Source organism: Cryptotermes secundus, unplaced genomic scaffold (assembly GCF_002891405.2).
Source record: "Cryptotermes secundus unplaced genomic scaffold, Csec_1.0 scaffold161, whole genome shotgun sequence".
Classification (NCBI taxonomy): domain Eukaryota; kingdom Metazoa; phylum Arthropoda; class Insecta; order Blattodea; family Kalotermitidae; genus Cryptotermes; species Cryptotermes secundus.
This window is the reverse complement of record NW_019738350.1, coordinates 142,374-161,749: the sequence shown is the minus strand read 5'-3', so window position 1 is coordinate 161,749 and position 19,376 is coordinate 142,374. Positions and strand designations below refer to the sequence as shown.

The following is a 19,376-nucleotide window of genomic DNA, read 5'->3' as shown; positions in this document are numbered from 1 at the left end:
CTCGACGTCTCACAACCCTATGGGCCTCCACGGCCTGTTACTGGGATAGCTATACGCCATACCCTGAGTACGCAATCTTAGAGCAGACATTTCTTGTGTCTTCAGGGGGATCTCTGACATAGCAATGCTATTCTTCATTTCTGTCTAAAATGGATTCTAGTATATGTCTGACGACAAAAAGCCCTGCGTCAGCGTCTGATGATGGGGCGCCCTCAAAGATCTTTCAGATGAAGTATATTTTCCTATCTTGGATTCCAGTATTATCTTGGTGTTTATGCGTTTTCGTTGAACTATTGTTAGTAAAGTTTTGCTGTTGTCTTTGCGTTGATAACTTCCTCATTGTCACGATTAATCTACTACAGAGGGTATTATATATATATATATATAATTGCCTAGAATTTACACTACCGATCACTGTGGCCGCGCGGTCTAAGGCTTGAACAGTCTTAAGGAGCCCATACACGTAAGAGTCTGGCTCGCGAGTCCGGCTGGGCGAGCTTGACTAGGGAGCCGGGCACGGATTAATTTCACCACAAACGCACGAGCTGACTCCCAACTTTGCGACCCTCACACGGACGAGTTTGACTCATTCGAACCCGAGCAGAGTCGGACTCGCGAGCCAGACTCGTACGTGTATGGGCCCCTTTAGCCCGCTCGAATACTCGAGTAGTGTGTTCGAATCCCATTCGAGATATGTCGTATTGACGTATACGTTACTTAACCATATAGTTAGGCCTTTTCACCTGTCCGGATGTTCTGGTTAGACGAATTAAACCTTCCATGTCCTTGGTAGCCGACCTCTCTCTCTCTCTCTCTGCCTCCTTCAGGATGAGAGTCAAAGAGCTTCCGAGGAATTCGGTTAGTTGGAATTCTTAAATTATATTCCGGATAATTTTGTTAGTGACTGGACATGGAGTTTGGATTGGTGGTTGCAAGTACTGAACCCTTATAATAAATAGCTATAACAGTTCCATTGATCCATAGGCTCGCAGATGACTATTACAAGGACTGTCTTCACTAACCGTTGCTTAGTTGCTTCTAAAATTGCAACTCAAGACTCTAACCGTCTACTCTCGTCTCATGGCTGAATATCTCTTCCCGTTCGTCCTCTTCATACAGCCTTGGCACGATCCGCATAGAAGAAATCTCTTCCAATCGTCCTCCAGCTGTTGCGTGCGTATCCGTTACCGCGGGAGCGTGTTTACCGAACCGTTGCCTATAATTGTCATATTTATTCGTTAAATTATTCCGGCTTTCAGCCGTCATGTCACAGTAGCATTTTGTTTCTTCTCTTAGGTTAAATATATTTAGTTCCAGTTTCTTCTTCAAGGTTTCTTTAAGATGGAACCTCACCTCAGGGCCTATACGACAGTACCTCAATATGGTGCAACGTCTCAGGCCTCTGCATTTCAATTTCAGGCCCATTCATCCGTAGAGAAGGCGGGTCTCATAGGACTTGTTAAGATGCGTTATATCGAGAGCGACCAAGACTTGACTCTACGTGGCGATCGGCTGCTCGACGCCATCTCCAGAGACAAGGACAAGGGACTCATACCCTTCTTTGTAAGTACAGTTGCTCCTTCTCTTGCAAGTAACCCTGTATTCGAACCTGAAAAAGAAAATAAATTTATTTCTTAAAGTTGGTTATTTAATTCGCCTCCATCTGCTGTCGAGATAAAGAATGGTGGAGCTAAACCTCCACTTCCCCACACGTATTCCTGATGTGCTTAATTAAGCACAGGAATAACTTTAACTGATTTAACGACGCTGTCAGTATCGAGGTTATACTTAGTCAATGGTGAGGATGATTTATGAATATGGAGTAGCTAGTGAAATAAGAATTGGTAGGGGAAATAAGAGTAATTGGAGAACATCTACCCCACCGTCATTTTGTCCACTATATATCCTAAGTTACGAGACCTGGGATCGATTCCAGGCCTCGCAGTAGGAAATAATATTTATTAAATTAATTTATTTATGTGTGCATTAGCATCCTACCGGATTATTAGCCTCTTCAAGGTTGATCTAGAAACAAACATTTCGGGGACCTAATCACAATCTTGATGATGGAGACAAAATAGGACTCCGAAACGTTGTTATTTAACTATGACGCGGCTGACCTCCCGAGAATATTTTAGTAAGTTAATTCGCTGTGAAACTTGAAGTCTTACATTAATTAATTGTGTTTTTGATATGTATTTTTTGGTCTTAGGTTCTCACAGCTGTCGCTTTCTGCAACATAATGCCATGTATTCCGGTGAACATCCCATGACGTTCTGGTAAAACATGTCTGTCCTTCTTCAGGGTCGAAATGTAAGACAAGCAAGATCCAGCACGAAATAGACAGCAAGAAGTGCTGGCTTTCTTCTTGGCTTACTCTTCGACCTGAATATGGAGGCGGTATGTCCCTCACAAGCGTTAGTTTGCGTTCACCGGACTACACGACGTTATCTCCCAGAAGACGTAACTTAATATTTACTTGTTTGGATCTTCAGTGTTTTGGATAAGATGGGAGGGATTTGAACCACAGTGCGAAGAGTCGGGGTTCAATTCCAGAAGGGACAACTGATTTTTCTCTCTTCCATAACGTCCAGACCGGCTCTGGGACCCACGCAACCTCCTACTTAATGGGTACAAGGGCTGTTTCCGTGGGGGTAAAGAGGCCAGATTTGGAAGCCAACCACTCACACAATTTAGCACCGAGGTTAAAATTAATGGAGCTAGACCTTAACTTCCCCATTCTTTTTCATAGCATGGTGCTTAATAAATTATTTAAGACTGGATCATTACAGTTTCAGATCTGATTACAGTATATATGCCGAAAAAGAATGAAGAGTGTTAAGGGGCCCATACACGTACGAGTTTGACTCGCGAGTCCGACTCGGCTTGGGTTCCAATGAGCTAAACTCGTCCGTGTGTAGGTCGCAAAGTTGGGAGTCAGCTCATGCGTTTGTGGTCCCGAGTTAAGCTCGCTGAGCCGGACTCGCGAACCAGACTCGTGCGTGTATGGGCCCCTTTAGGGCTACTCCTACCCGTTTGCCATTACATTATTGACTGACCTGTCCCCGGCTTAGTGGAATCGAAGGAAACAGTTGACTGCTGACGCTGTTCAGGCTGGAAGCTGAAGAGACGAGTTTCGTTGCTGAACCAGTGGTCTCGTGTTCTGAACGTTGCAGATTTTCGAAATTGGGTGGAGGTTAGAAATTCAGCCGAGATTAATTAGAGAAGCTGACAGTCCGCCTTCAGCTGAGACGATTTGCTTCCTTGTCTTCTTAATAAGACAAAGAATGGTTTCCCATGAGACCCAATTAACAATGCGATATTTCGTCCCTCGGTTTATAAACCAGCAGTGCATCTAAACAAAATGAAATAAAAACGAAAGAAGACGTTGCATTGCGACAATCAGAACAGTACGGAATACCTTGCTCATTAATAACATAATAAAGAGTTTTTTGAGAAAATAAATTTCCTCTTCTGAAAATTGAAGCAAAGAGACTTTCTGAATTTAATAGGCTGTATATGGGAACGTGAACATTCAACCGACATGTTCTTATGCTGGATGTTCTCCATTGTCTCGTTTCGGTTAAAGGCATATTGTTTCGGAAGTTATCCCTGCTTCCGTCATCAGATAAAAATAACAAATATACTCTGTCCATTAGATGGAGCTAATCTGTATACCGGGACAACAACGTTCTTAGTTCTACTCTATAGCTCTACTCTATAGTTCTAGCTCTATAAGCCGTCTGAGTGCTCGGGAAGGAGAGACAACTGTCTGCACTCAGTGAGTCCCTTACCAGAGCACAGTATCTGTCCCTGTTGGAGCTAACCTACCCTGACTAGAACTACTGCTACTCGGGGATACAGATTGTCTCAGTTTATGGATCGAGAAGAGTATGCTTCGTACTGATGGCGGAAGTAGGATCACTTTTGCGAAACGTTGCGTTTCTTCGACCGAAATTGGATGATGGAAAACGTATAATAAATCTCTAAGTTCAATGATAAACTCCTTCTTCAACTAGTGCAGTGGTTCTCGAACGTTTTGGGGGCTACCAGTCCCCTTGATTCCATAAACTTATCCCCAGCGCCTCTGTCCCGCCTTAAAAAAGCATTTTTTTTCAAAATAGATAATGGCAATGAAATAAGGTACCACATTCAGTAACTACTTCACTGTTAGTAAATTCTTAATGCGATGGATGGGCTTCATGAAGTGATTCCAGTTTCCCAATGTCTTCTCTAAAGTCAGTTAAATTATAAGTAAGCGAACAGGACGCTTGGAGGGGCCCACCTCCAGCGCCACCTGCAGCCCCCTTGTCTCTTAGTGACCCTCTAGTTAATCCCAATGCCCCCGGGGGGCAGAACAGCCCACCTGAGAACCACTGAACAAGAGTATGTCAGTGTTATTATTTCCTACATCGTAAACCCATGGAATCTGTATTTTTTGTATTGCAAGTGACTCGCGAAATTTGCATGGTCTGCTGGGCCATATATATACCTGTATTCTGTAAGTTTGCAGTTGATTTACATAACGTCAGATAAATCAGACTGTAGAGGAAGCAAGACCTTAATATGGTTCTTGCCTTTGATAGAAGTAAACTACGGGTGGGGGGAACTTTATTGGTTACCATGAATTTTCTTAATATTTCTTTTTATTTTCTCTGTACCAGTTACATTGACATTCACTCCACCCTTTACAGATCCCCTGTCCTATTTTCTACTTCAATGCCTTAGCCCTCTCAAACACTTGGATCGTTGGTTCAAATCCCACTCAATGTATGGATGTTTGTCTGCGCCTAGTTTGTGTTTGTGTGTACCGACTGTGTAAGATTAAGAAACTGATGTGAAACGAAGCTTTTCCCGGATGACCTACGTCATCTACCTTACTCGTTAACAATTAACTTCATGGAGTGCAATCCTTACCGGGAACATAATAGTCACGTAGTTGTTCTGGCAATCCTCTTACTTGAATGGAAAGGACACGCATATGCGTGTTTATCATGTATTTGGGTTCATGTGAAATTTGAGGAGTTTAACAACTTAAATTATGAATATTACTTCCCCTTGAGATGTGACGCCGTGTAGTCTAAAAGATCATTACCGACGTTTCAGAGTAATTGCTTCTTACTTCAGAGTCAGAACCATGAAGATGCAGGCAGCAAGTTCCTCCGAAATGTCGGTAATGATTTGCATTACATCCCAAAATTTAGTAATCTTCAATTGAATCTAATCGACACCATCATCCCCAGTCATGGTGAGCCGAGTATTCAAGAACTACAAAGCGTGGTTCCATCCAAGCACACTTCTGGCCAGTCAGAGTCTATCTCATTTTCTCGTGAGGGCGCGTTCAGGTCGCGTGCTTCTCACGCCAAGTACGGCAGACCCACGACGCAAGTTTTGCGGTTGCGCTGTCTAGAAAACTCACCGTATTCATGTGGTTCTTTCAGCTGTGTGCAACACTGGGGACGACTGGGGCGTGCTCTTTTGACAATCTACAGGAGCTGGGACCGATATGTGAGTGCAACACATTTATATCTTGTAAGATCTGAGGCTTTTACGGCGGTGACTATGAAGAAATCAGTCTTCTGGGATTTGGCACCGTGTATATGTGGTGTTAACCGACGTTTCGGAGGAACGTATCGCCTCCATCTTCGCTTGCGGATTTCTTATATTTCTCCTTCTACCCTGAAGATGGAGGCGATACGTTCCTCCGAAACGTCGGTTAACACCACATATACACGGTGCCAAATCCCAGAAGACTGCTTTCTTCACATTTATATCTTAGGTTCACCAAAATTTCATAGAGCATATTTTGAACAAAAATATTTATTTTGCGATTGTAACCGTGCCATGCGACTATGTATGATGATACTTGGTGGTATATGTCATTTACACTGTGTAGTGATAAGGGTTACTCTCTTTTAAATAAGCATTCGCTTTTCCTTTCTGGTATGTCCATATAACAAGGATGGTCCGGAAACAGAATCAACCATTTCTCTGTCGATATGACGTTCATTAATCATTAATCAGAATGCAATTTATCGAGCCCCCAAATCGCTCACAATGTGTATGAGTCCAGAAAGTTAGTCTGTGTACTAATAGACCTGTACATAAATTCCTCGCTAACCGCGGGTTTAAAACACTTGCAGACTTCAAGAACAGACAGTTTTCCATCAACGAAATTTGATTTCATATATTCACGATTTTTGCTCGTGAACAAATAAAATCGGAGATAAATTTGCTTCGGAAATTCGAAACAAATATTCTGTCATCCAGACTTTCAATGGATGCATCCCTATTCGTGACACTGGTTTATATAAAATTACTAAACAAGTTGTTACTGTAATTTTATGTTAATGAAAAAGAGATAAAAGATCAACTTCGACGAGTGCAGGAAGTCGCTTTTTTAGTTTCTTGTGGTGGGGTGAGACTACGGCCACTGCTTGGCCTATAGCAACAGCCCGGGATGATGAGGATGATGATGATGATGAATATGGAGCAGTCGGTGGAATGAGAATGGCAGATGAAACCGAAGTACTCGGACAAAACTTGCCCCAGTGCCACTTTGTCCACCACAAATCTCACATGACATACCCACGGCTCGAACCCGGGTCGCCGCAGTGGGAAGCCGGCGACTAACTGCCTGAGCTATGCCACGGCCCTGTATTTCCCTTAATTCTCGATGTTTTGGTTTGGTCAAACTGCGTATTTGACAACTGTAACCTATTTTTAAGAGACGTAACCCCCGCAGTTGACGAGGGGCTGCTGTAGCTGAGTATTTGATGTATTCTGTAGGTAATTTCTTTTCCTCGCTGGCAGGTAAAGCAGAGAACATGTGGTTGCATGTGGACGCCGCTTACGCGGGAACTGCGTTCATCTGTCCGGAGTTCCGACATTGGTTGAACGGCATACACCACGTGGATTCGATTGCCTTCAACCCTTCCAAGTGGATGATGGTGCATTTCGATTGTACTGCAATGTGGTACTTATTCTTTTCACTAATCTGAACAATGCTAATCACAGTGGCCGCGAGTTCTAATGCAAGAACTGTATTCACTCACTCGAACGGTGGGATTGTGGGTTCAAATCCCAATCAGAGGCATGGATGTTTATGTGTTGTGCGTTTATTCTACGTTTGTGTTGTCTTGTATGTAGGTAGCGGTCTTGCGACGGGCTGATCCCCCGTCCAAGGGGTCCTACCATCTGTATAAAATATTACGAAACAGAAGAGGAGGCCAGGGCCTAACAAAAGGCTGTAGAGCCATTGGTGAATGATTGAAAGAATGTGAGCAGTATGAGTTGTAGTGTTGAGCACCAATGACCATTATTACTATTAATCAGTGGCGGCGGGAAGGGGGGTTAGTCAGAAAGCGTCTGCACTGCAGCGAAGGTCACAGCTCTTCTTGTAATAGCGAAGAGCATCGTGGATTACTCATTCGGTACTGTGACCATGTTTCTTTCTGGATAACCTTGGAACAGGAGAAGTTCGATATTCGGCAGAAGAAAGATAGTTTTTTACCTTCTGGACCTGCTCTGGGGCCCACTCAGCGTCCGGGGATGAGGCGGATGAAGCGTAAAGCAGAACACTTACCTCCATATGAGATTAAAACCTGTGGAGTTTCACGTCAACTCTCGTTAAGTCTGCATGACGTGACACTTAATTAAAACTTCACTTTTACCCAGGTTCGAAATCAACCTTTTTCGCTAGAAGCGGACACCCGCTGTGATCGTATGCTCAGTTGTACGTAACTGACCTCAAACTTCCTGGATTGCATTCATACAAAAAGGCGTTGGCGTTGATTGGTACGCAAATCTTGATAATAAGAACAAAACAACCTTCAGGATGTGAGATTCTCACAGAGATCATTGTGAAGAGTACGATCTTTTGGCTTGCAACGTCGTGTAGTTTGGTAAATACCTACCTCACTCTCCAGAATATGAAGATTAAGGTCCTCTAGGGCGTGACATCGTGCAGTTTGGTAATGACGTTTCGGACTAATGTGCTCTCTTCATCTGTAGGCCACATTGAAATTTCCTCCGAAATACTGGTGTCTAGTGGATGTTACATCGCATATTCTGGTAGATATATACCATTCTGCAAGACGTCACATCTGAGAAGACAGTAATATCCATTCTTACTGCCCTGAGAATATCAAATCTTACATGTTCATTACCGTGTGCACAAGAGGCCGCAGTTGACCCATACTCTGAGCTATATGTACATAGCCCATAAGCTCATATTCCGCCTCCCCATTATTCCTGACCCCCCTTTTGGTTGGGCCCCTGTGATCCGAATATGAACTAGTGAAGCACAGCACAAACCTTCCAACTGCGTCCAGGGGCTCTCATTGGGGGGGGGGGCCTCTCCTCTACCCCTTCTCGTAACTCGCATTTGAAATATCACGAACCGTGTACAGCTTTTTGTCTCTGACCTGAGCTTGGTGACCCGTGATCACGAGACTTCGCTCATCCACCCCACACCCTGCGCCTGGGGGGGGGGCGTCCCGAGTGCACCCCTTAACCTGGCACTTGTAGATTTTGTGTTCTCACAGCTTGGCTTAAACCCGGTCTCAGCGATCACTCCTAAGACGCTGGCGCCCCTTATATGGATGATTTTCTTCTCACGGCCCCCCCCCGCCTCTGGTGGGACCAAATTGTTTCTTCCTCTTCTGACGTTTCAAGAATTGAGCTGTGACCCGCTCCGAGATTAGAACGATTGTTGTGCGCATGTACACGTATGGCATCGTCCAATGTCCCTTCCTCTGTTCGATGATACAGATGTGCTTATCGCGGCACAAGTTCAGGCAGCATCTTTCCCACATGATCATGCCATTTCCTTCGACGTCCTTTTCAGCCATTCGCCCTCTTCCAGTTTTCTTAAGAACGGGCATAACGACGGGCTGGAAGACCGTGGTTCGAGTCTTGATAGGGGCTAGAATTCCCTCTTCTCCACAACATCCAGACTGGCTCTGTGGCCACCCAGCCTCCTATCCATTTGTTAAAGGGGCTTTTTGTAGAGGACAAAGTGGCCAGGGTGTGAAGCTGACCACTCCCATTTAGTGCCGAGATCAAGTATGGTGGAGCTACAGCTCCACTTTTCCATACGTTTTTACGGTGTGGGTAAAAGTAAATCTATCCCTGTAACACACAGGGTTGTAAGACGTCGAGGCTCTCACATTTTCTTTAGACAATCGGCTCACCGATGGCGGTAAGGTTATCAGCCTCACGCGCCGGGCGCCCTTTACCCCCCAGGAAGATCCCTGGTACTCATTTCTGATACAGACTGTGTCGACTCCAGGGCCATAGTGCGGCTGAAAGGATTAGGTACATTGAAAAAATCCGCCACACCGGGACTCGTACAAATNTTTAAAATTTAATTTTATATAACGTTGCCACGCGCGGACTCTGCGACACCATATAGCGTCATTCGTACCGGGGACTTTCTTTTAACGACGACATACGTTGTCTTTAGTCGTTTAAAGGCTATACCTGACCTCCCACCTATGTCTTTCCGTCAAGTACTCCTACTGAAACTTCTTACAACTTCTGTTGGATTTGACTTTCTAACGCGGTGTATTTCGCAGATAGCAAGACGTTTCAGAGGAATATATCGCCTCCATCTTCAGGACCAAAAAATAAGCAAAAGAGAAATTAGCACAAGCAGGACGCAAAAAAAACCGTCTTCTTAATGCTGGGTTGTTGCTTGGCTTACTTTTCGAACCTGATGATGGAGGCGACATGTTCCTCCGAAACATAGGCGGGCTTTACCGAACTACAAGGCGTTATAAACCAGGAGATCTTGCTGTTAAAAAAACTAATCGTATTCCATGTTGCCTTATGAGCACTGTACTCTTGTAAATAATTTATTACTTTTCTACCCAGGGTCATGAACCTTTGGCGTTTAGGGGGTAGTCATGACGCCTCCCTTCCACCTTGTCCACTACTCGCTCATTCCTAAGGCGTCCAATCGTCTCCCTACTGGAGGAGTCTCCCACTTATTTCCGACACCGTGTTTCACCCTTCCGCTGCCCACCGCATCACTAAGCTTGCTCACAGTTTGTCAGATGTACCGGAAATTCAATTTTGAACTCTGCTTCCCAGCGGGTACAGCAAATTAACGAAAAGACTGAACAAAGCAGCTTAGCGGGAACTAATGCACTGTGGGTCACAGATACGGGCAGACGAATCCCTTTAGACACAAACTTCTTCCCTCGTCCGTTCACAACACAATATTTCGTTTCCTTTTACAGGTAAAAACCCGACAATCAAGGTAAAAATATGGAGAGCAAACAGAGCCGACGGTGGCGAACCAAGCGGCTGCCTGAGGCAACAACAATTTCTGTGGCAGCACACTTTATGAACTCTCTCCCATTTTGCTTCTTATGAAGTTAAAAATCAGTTCATGCCGATGTTCTGTTCATATCGTCACTATTAACTGACAGTGATCCGAACATGTTAAGTAACGATATAAATGAAGCTATTTGTTTCGACTGTTGAATCAGTCTGCAGCCACTAGCTCAAGCTGGTTTCTCGCTCGTGGATTTTTCAACCCTGAAGATGGAGGCGATACGTTCCTCCGAAATGTTGGATCACACAAGATTCACACGGCGCCACATCCCAAAAGACGGAATTCTTCATAGTCACCGCCGTGAAAACCTAATAAATCTTACATATTTGTTTCGAGTTTATTATTTGGAACTCTGTCGGTATCTGGAATATATTTATTGGCCCCTAACCAAACATTCGTGTGACGCAGCAAAAGCCAATTTGAAGGCAAGAATGTAGCACTCTTGTCACATCTTAATTTCAAGCCCAGTTGCGCTCTTTAAGCGTGCAGAATGCCTAGCAGTATGTGCCTCAATGGTACAACGGTACAATGGTACCGTGGGCCTGGCCCACACGACACTGCTAGCCAATGCTGTTTCAAGGCGGACACGCGGGATCATTAAATGACCTTCAGGCTATAATTTTATGGTGTTATGAAATAAAACATTAAAACCGCCATTAAGTAAGTTCGATATCCAAAAGAAGTCATGTTTTTAGCCAGAGATTAATCATTATTATTTCTTTCCTCAGGGTGAAAAACAGTGGGGCACTGCATCGAACCTTCAACGTGGAGCCACTGTACCTTCAGCACGAAAATTCAGGTATGACAAAACCTTTAGTATTCCATAAGACAATTTTCACCGAAAGAGGAGATGCGAGGCAAATATCAAGACTTGCCAGCTTATACTGTGCATGCCGAGTATACGTGCTTGACTTTCGGACGTCTATTACTATTACCGTTGGGATAATGAAATTAACAATAAAAGTATGGGTGTGAACTAATTTTATGCATCACTTTCCTCATCTTTTATTCGCTGGAGGATAGCGGTAACAAATATGTTTGAGAACAGGACACTAAAGAGAAAATGTTTCTGGAAACCAACAGAAATAAAGACACGAAAGAGTGCAGAAAACGCCATGAAACAGAAAGAAAGGTAAAGCTATCCCTGTAACAGTCCGTGAGGGCCCTTAGGTTTGTGAGACATAAGAGTTTCCCACATTTTCTCTAGACAGTCGGCTCACAGATGGCGGTAAGATTGTCAGCCCTATGCGCAAGCTGCCCTTTAACTTCCAGGAAGATTCCTGGTACTCATTTCTGTTAGAGGCTGGAAGGATTAGGTAAACTGAGAAAGCATCCACGTCATCGGAACTTGAACCCATGACCTTCAGGTTTGTAGCATAGTACCCCCCATGAAACTAAGCAGATTCAAAATAATATAACGAATCAACCTAACTGGATATAGATCCTACTTAGGTATGTTCTATACAACTTAATGGGCTTTCTTCAAAATCAACAGAGCTGTTTATTTTTGCTATTTTTTTAAACATCGTTTGCTTGCGTCACAGGCATGCAGGTTCAAACAGGAATAAGGAGACATATATATAGGTCACGGTAACCGAGCGGTCTAAGGCATGCACTGTCTTCGCTCGCTCGGAAGCCGGGATCGTGGGTTCGAATCCCACTCAGGGCATGGATGTTTGTGTGCGTTTTTCTGTGTTTGTGTACAGGTAGAGGCCTTGCGACGAACTGATCACCCGCCCAAGGAGTTCTACCGAATGTGTAAGATCTAGAAAAACCGAAGTGAACGGAGTTCATGGAGGTAGGCCTAGGCCCACTGGGGCTGTAGTGCCAAGGAAAATATATATATATACGGGAAAACCGCTGCCGGCTCGCAAGGCTGAAAACTTCACTGCCATCTGTGAGCCGATTGTCTAGAAATTGTGGGAGCCTCGACGTATCACAAACCTATGGGCCTCCACTGCCTGTCACAGGGATACCTTTATCCCTTTTTCTGTTAGCAAATAAGAGCTACGTTATCAAATGCCGTGAAATATTATAAATGTGTGTAATTATTCATTTGTTGTAGGTCTAGCAATTGACTACATGGTAAGTACACGTGACATAATAAGCATTTTAGTGAATATTTAAGTCACATCCCAATATAATCTAGTATCCAATTACAGTGGGGCACGCGGTAGCGTGGTTGGTTGAGGCACCATGCTACAAACCGGAAGGTCACGGGTTCAAGTCCCGAAGACGTCACTGGATTTTTTTTTACCTAATCCTTCCAGCCGCAGTGTGGCCCTGAGGTCGACTCAGCCTATAACAGAAATGAGTACCAGGAATTAATTAAATAATTTTCCTGAGGAGTAAAGCTCGGCCGGCGCGTAAGGCTGACAACCTTACCGCCATCTTTGAGCCGATTATCTAGATAATGTGGGAGCCTCAACGTCTCACAACCCTATGAGCCTTCACGGCCTGTTACAGGGATAGCTTTACTTTTTTTATTTTACTTTACTCTTATCCAGATAGAGAGAGACAAGGGAAAGTGACCAGGTCCCGAAGCTGCCTCTCTCTGTAAGCCGGACATCTGTTATAACTACCAGAATTCTTCAGAATCTGTCAAATACGAGTATCTCTTAATTTATAAATGACAAACTCTCTTTCACTTATTCTGTATCTTGTCCGTTTTATTACATTTCATATTATTTTTCTGTATATAATTTATCCTTCGTATGCTGGGACATAGGAAATTACTACCAGTCTGTACAAATAAAGATTTCTCCACTCATCTGCCCTTCCACACATTTCAGTTGCCAAGTATCCCTTCTACTACATATTTCTTGTAGATATGGGTAGTTAACAGTTCACTAAATGGTACATTAGTTTTACTTGCCATACTGCGGTTGCGCATTAAAAACATAAGTATAAATAGTGTTCACTTCACATCCACTTCGGATCCAGTGGCTTCATGATAAGTACTCGTATTTACTCTGCCTAGCTGTTTGAGAACCAAGGAGATGCTTTATCGCCACTCCTTTTCAACTTTGCTTTAGAATATGCCATTAGGAAGGTTCAGGGAAACCAGGTGGGACTGAAATTAAACGGGACACATCAGCTGTTGGCCTATGCCGATGATGTGAATCTACTGGGTGATAATGTAGATTCTATAAAGAAAACATAAACTTTAATTGACGCAAGTAAAGAGGCTGGTCTAAAAGTAAACACTGAGAAAACTTGGTGTATGTTACTGTCTTGTCACCAAAATGCAGGGTATAATCATGACATAAAGATAGGTAGCAGATGTTTTGAAAATGTGGCACAGTTCAGATATTTGGGAACAACGATAAAAGATCGAAACCTGATTCAGGAGGAAATTAAGAGGCGATTTAACTCGGGTAATGCTTGCTACCATTCATAACAAAACCTTTTGTCTTCTCGTCTGTTGTCCAAAAACATAAATATTAGAATACACAGAACTGTAATTTTACCTGTGGTTCTGTATGGGTGTGAAACTTTGTCTCTGACATTAAGGGAGGAACACAGACTGAGGGTGTTTGAGAACAGGGCATTGAGGAGAATATTTGGCCCGAAGAGAGATGACGTGACAGGAGGTTGGAGAAAACTGCATAATGAGGAGCTTCATAACTTGTACCCTTCTCCAAGTAATTGGAATGATCAAGTCAATGAGGATGAGGTGGGCAAGGCATGTAGCACGAATGGTGAGACTAGGAATGCGTATAGGATATTGATGGGAAAGCCAGAAGGAAAGAGACCACAAGGAAGACCAAGGCGTAGGTGGGTGGACAATATTAAAATGGATCTTAGAGAGACAGGATGGGATGGTATTGATTGGATTGATCTGGCTCAGGATAGGGACCAGTGGAGGGCTCTTGTGAACACGGTAATGAACCTTCGGGTTCCATAATATGCTGGGAAGTTCTTGAGTAGCTGCAGAATTGGCGGCTCCTCCAGAAGGGCTCAGCTCCATGAGTAAGTACGAGTAAGTAAAGAAAAAGTGTAGTGCTCGAAATGTTTAACATTGTGTAAAAGTAACAAGGTCTCACAACCCTATGGGCCTTCATGGCCTGTTACAGGGATAGAGGTACATTTTTTATAAAAGTAACGTAATACAGTACTTAGGTACGACTCAATACAACAGCAAAAAAGGGAGAAATTTTAACAACATTCTTTGTAGATCGGCCATCGTCTTAAGCCGGCTGGGTTGAACTGGAAACATGTGAGGATAACCGTGTCTCCAAGGCCGATTAAGATGCATTCATGAGCCGTATTTGGCCCGTCCCTCCTTAATGCTGACCTTGCAGAGCATGAAGCACGCAAATGAGCTCTCGTCCGATTCTGTTCATGTGAAGTGACATTTAATTCTGTTCTCTCTGTTTCTCACAACACAGCACTGGCAGATCCCACTGAGCAAGCGGTTCAGGGCTCTCAAATTGTGGTTCGTCATCAGAAATTTTGGCGTCAAAGGACTACAGAAACATATTCGAGAGGTAAATCAGAAGACGTTACAGCTCCCTACTCTAAAAGGCCGTCCGTCTTAGCATTGAGAATGGCATACAAATTAAACAATAATTGCTTTTTTTTTAAGCATCTTTGAGGGCGCCTCATCATGTAACTACGGTGCATACAGGGTGATTTTAAATTATTATCAAGGTTTCCGTGGCCTACAAAACAAAAACCCAGACAATAATTTAGAATCACCATGTATAATTAAGTGAATATTAGAAAGTTACTAGATTCTATTTTAAACATAAAACGAGTAACAAAATTGCGATATCCTATTGAATATATATGATTTTTCCTCCATAACTTTGCCTTCTTAATTTATGACGTATCCTCAATGATATTTTAGACAAATTATAGCAAACACATTACTGTACTTAAACGTCCTGTTGCATTGCTATTAATCTTCAATAGATAAGTGTTTTTCTTCCGAATGCAACGTTTTTACTCTTGCGTTCTGTCCTTTGTACAATCTGCTACAATATGTTTCGACCTCACATGGCCAGTCTTACTAAAACTGTTGTACTGGCACTTTCATTTTAGTTTTAGTCGCACGTGGAACGCGCTGTTAATTTCAAAAAGATTATCTAAAATCCTTAAAACATTGGCACCTGATAATTGCTAGCAGCGTGCATTTCAATTCTATGTGATAACTGTAACAAGTAATAATTGTACCGTGCAGCAGTGTATTATATATTAAGTGTTAGTGTTCTATTGTGTACTTACGTGTTTCTTTCCCACGGTGGTGTTTTGGTGTCGCTCTATGTTCAGTTGTGCTGGCTGTGAATGTCTTCTCTTGGTTCTGCTTTTTTTAAGGAAAGGGTTTGGCGTGTGCTGCTATCTGGTGTAGAATTGGTATAGAGTTTCGAATATTGGGGTGTATGTATTGATGTAGGTGTCCTTCATATGTATATTATAATTATATGAATGTTGTATTTTCCTAATGGGTTTGAGTGTTTGTCCTTTCCATTATTTCCCTTGCAAAAATTAATTCTACTACAAATATTTAAGAGCGATAGAACTATAATGATTTTTATTTTATTCGTGTCATATGCCAAGAAATTCCTCTGGCGATATTTTGACATGTGCTGATTTGTAAGCGGTGTTCTTAATGACAGCTGAAACAGACATTCTTAGATTGCCTATATATATATATATTTTTTTTTTATTGCTAGTGGGGTGGGACTAAGTCCCTTGTACTGCGGCCACTTCTGGCCTATTGTACCAGCCCCAGATGATAGGTGAGGGTGATTGTGGAGCAATTGGTGGAATGACGATTGGCAGGGGAAACCGAAGTACTCGGAGAAAACCTGCTCCAGCGCCACTTTGCCCACCACAAATCCCATTTGACGAGACTCGGGATCGAACCCGGGCCGCCGCTGTGGGAAGCCAGCGATTAACCGCTTGAGCTATGGCGCGGCCCAAAATTGCCTCTAACTACACAGCCAAATAAAATTTCCCATTTTTGTGTGATATGAAAGAAATAAGTTTTTCAATCGATCTGTTTCTATTAAATGAAGAGTGACAGTCAAAATGTTGTTAACAGAGTTGCTTATTCTCTTATCTTGCTTTTTTCTTGTATGTCAGATATATACATGTACATATAACATATTATGGACTTTGAAGTAATGTGGTTATGAAAATGAAACAATATCTTATTCGCAAATGAAACATATTTTCATATTATGTTGATATAAATTTTAAGAACAGAGGGAAGAGAATATGAAAGTGAATAAACGCGTGTTTTTACACAAAAATTCAAAACACAGAACACTAACGCAATCAAAACATTGGTGTTTAGATTTGGTTTCAGCAGATCAGAATTATTGGGGGGAAAAAAAATGTTTCCTTTCGAATTACAATGGCCTTGTTAATTGGGGTTGTGTGGAAAATTATGACGATCGAAGTAACACAAGTAACACTTCCGAGAAAAAAGCAAAACCAGAAATTCAAACTGATGTGGGAAAGTGTCTTCGTTAAAAGTGGCCTCTGGAAAGCTAAAGAACATTCTCTATCACAAAAACAAATTCCTCGGCTTCAGTTCGTAAGATAACTATACCGACCGAGGGATCGCCGCTTGTCGGCGAAGTTAGTGCCAAATTTTGAGTCCATTAATCTCAGTTTTATAAACCGGAGCCGCTCCTTTTCCATTCAAATAGCTCCTCAATTATCCTCGTGAGGCTAGTGGATCCCATTCCAGACCCACTACTTCTCAGAAAATCTGGTAGCGCCGGGGATCGAACCTGGGACCTTTTGATCTGTATCTAGGAACTCTGATCAGTAGATCACAGAGGCGGTCACATTCTCTATCAAAGAGGTTTAAAAATAACTTTACTGCAAGAAAGTATTTTCTCTCAAAAAATTATTGAATTACAAAGCAAACACATTTAAATCTAACATAGACTATACCCCGAAACTTTATAATTTCTCGCCTTTACAGAAGCAATCAAACACATTAAGTTGCAACTTCGAGGTAACATCCCTTGCCCCATACTTCATGGCACGATGCTTAATTAAAATACAAGTATAACCTTAGGGCTGAAGAGAAAGGTGTTCTGGATTATAACACCGAACAGTTCGAAGACAGCCCGACTTTCGGGGGTACATAGGGCCTCCGTCTTCAAAGCCGAAGATTAAGACAATCAAACAACTAACGGAAGCAAATGGCAAGCTGAAGGTTCTGCTGGTTTCTTGCATGGAAGCGAAATATTCATCCGAAAGGTTGGGGGCTAACCTTGCCACTGTTTCTGCTGTTTTCTTGCTTGGAGGCCGATGTCACTCCGAAGCGTCGAGGGCTCAGCTTGTCGCCTACTTCTGCCGGTTACTTAATTGGTTTACACTTGCGCTCTGAAAGTGGAGACCATATGTTCCCTCGAAACGTCGGGCTCTTTGAACTACACGGTGTTACATCCCAGACAATCGTACTGTTCAAAATGACAACCATGAGATATTAAAACTTTTCATGTTTATGTGTCTTTATGTTTAAATAAAAGTATGTTTGTAGAGCTACATACTTGCATTTATTTTTATAATAATCCTCACTTCCAAAATATTTGGCGTAATTCGCTTTACGACGTTAGCCCGGAAAGTCGCCTGTACCAAACCCGCATTCTGACCGAACACCGCGCTATATCACGTAAAGACACTGAGACATTTACTGTTTCTACAGGGTGTTCGATTAGCTCAGAAGTTCGAGGCGCTTGTGCTAGCGGACCAGAGGTTCGAGATCCCAGCGCCACGTCACCTGGGCATGGTGGTTTTCCGTCTGCGCGGAGAGAACCACCTGACTGAACGCCTGCTGAAGCGCTTAAACGCGCGTGGCAATCTGCATTGTGTTCCCGCCGCTCTGAAGGGTCGTTATGTGATCAGATTCACCGTCACTTCGCAGCGCACAACCGGGGACGACATCACTCGCGACTGGGCCGAGATCCGTGCCGTGGCGGCCGAGGTACTGGGCGAGGAGAAGCAGCCAATTACGACAGCGCGCGCCAGAGTACCCCTGGCAGGTATGCGTGTGGCAGCATGTTGCTTACGTGCACAGGAAGAACGGAGACTTTTTTTTTTTTGATAGATTCATACAATCTGTCCAATTAAGGACAATGAGCACTTTTGGTGACTGATGTGGAACTATGTCATTAACAGTGTTAATAAGGCTATCCCAGTAGATGCCTTAAGATTTGTGGCATGTATGCACTTAAAACTAGCTAAATCTATCAGATAGGTCTGACGGTTTGAATCTTTTTAATCTCCTAACTTCATCTTCATGGGTTAGTAGTGAGGCTGCAAGTTCGTTTGGATGTACTTGTAGTCTCCGACTGTACTTAGCACTACACTTTTTAATTTCTTCTCGCACTGTAGATACACTTAAGTCCTTATGTAACACTGTATTGGGCACATACCAGGGCGCATCAACTATTTCCCTGAGGACCTTGTTCTGAAATCGTTGTAGTATTTCCAGGTTTGAATTGCTTGCTGTTCCCCACAGCGATATTCCATACGTCCTTATAGGTTTGAGTATTGCCTTGTAGAGTAAGAGTTTGCTATTAAGAGATAGTTGTGATCTTCGTCCGATTATCCAGTGCAGTTGCCGAATTTTCAGGACCAATTATTTTCTTTTGCTGAAGATATGTTTCCGCCATATTAGCCGGCGATCTAAATGTATGCCAAGATACTTGGCTTCATCTGCTTGCGGTAGTTGTGAGTCATTTAGTGTAACTGGCGGGCATTGTCCTTTTTTCACAGCAAATGCTACCTGGACCGATTTGCTCTCATTGACTTTGATCTTCCACTTTCTTAGCCATTTTTGCATGTCATGTAGGTTTTCTTGAAGACATCTAGATGCCGTAGCAGGATCCATATGGGTTGCTAAAACAGCGGTGTCATCAGCATATGTTGCAGTCATGGTCATTTCGGTAGTAGGTAGGTCTGCAGTGTAAAGGAGGTATAGTAACGGGCCTAGTACGCTGCCTTGAGGTACCCCAGCTAGTATAGGGTAGATTTCAGTGTAGAAATCTTCATGTTTGACGAAGAA

At 43.1% G+C, this 19,376-nt stretch overlaps 1 protein-coding gene across 1 annotated transcript in view; it reads left to right on the top strand.

Annotated features, from left to right (window-relative positions):
* Window positions 1-19,376, top strand: part of LOC111870717 (histidine decarboxylase) — a 58,840-nt gene that overhangs the window by 31,553 nt on the left and 7,911 nt on the right. Inside the window, exons 7-13 of the mRNA XM_023863217.2 lie at window positions 1,420-1,563; window positions 5,442-5,508; window positions 6,814-6,976; window positions 11,071-11,141; window positions 12,408-12,427; window positions 14,734-14,832; window positions 18,015-18,351. Coding sequence (XP_023718985.1) covers window positions 1,420-1,563; window positions 5,442-5,508; window positions 6,814-6,976; window positions 11,071-11,141; window positions 12,408-12,427; window positions 14,734-14,832; window positions 18,015-18,351 — 901 coding nt within the window. The remainder of the gene's footprint in view (window positions 1-1,419; window positions 1,564-5,441; window positions 5,509-6,813; window positions 6,977-11,070; window positions 11,142-12,407; window positions 12,428-14,733; window positions 14,833-18,014; window positions 18,352-19,376) is intronic.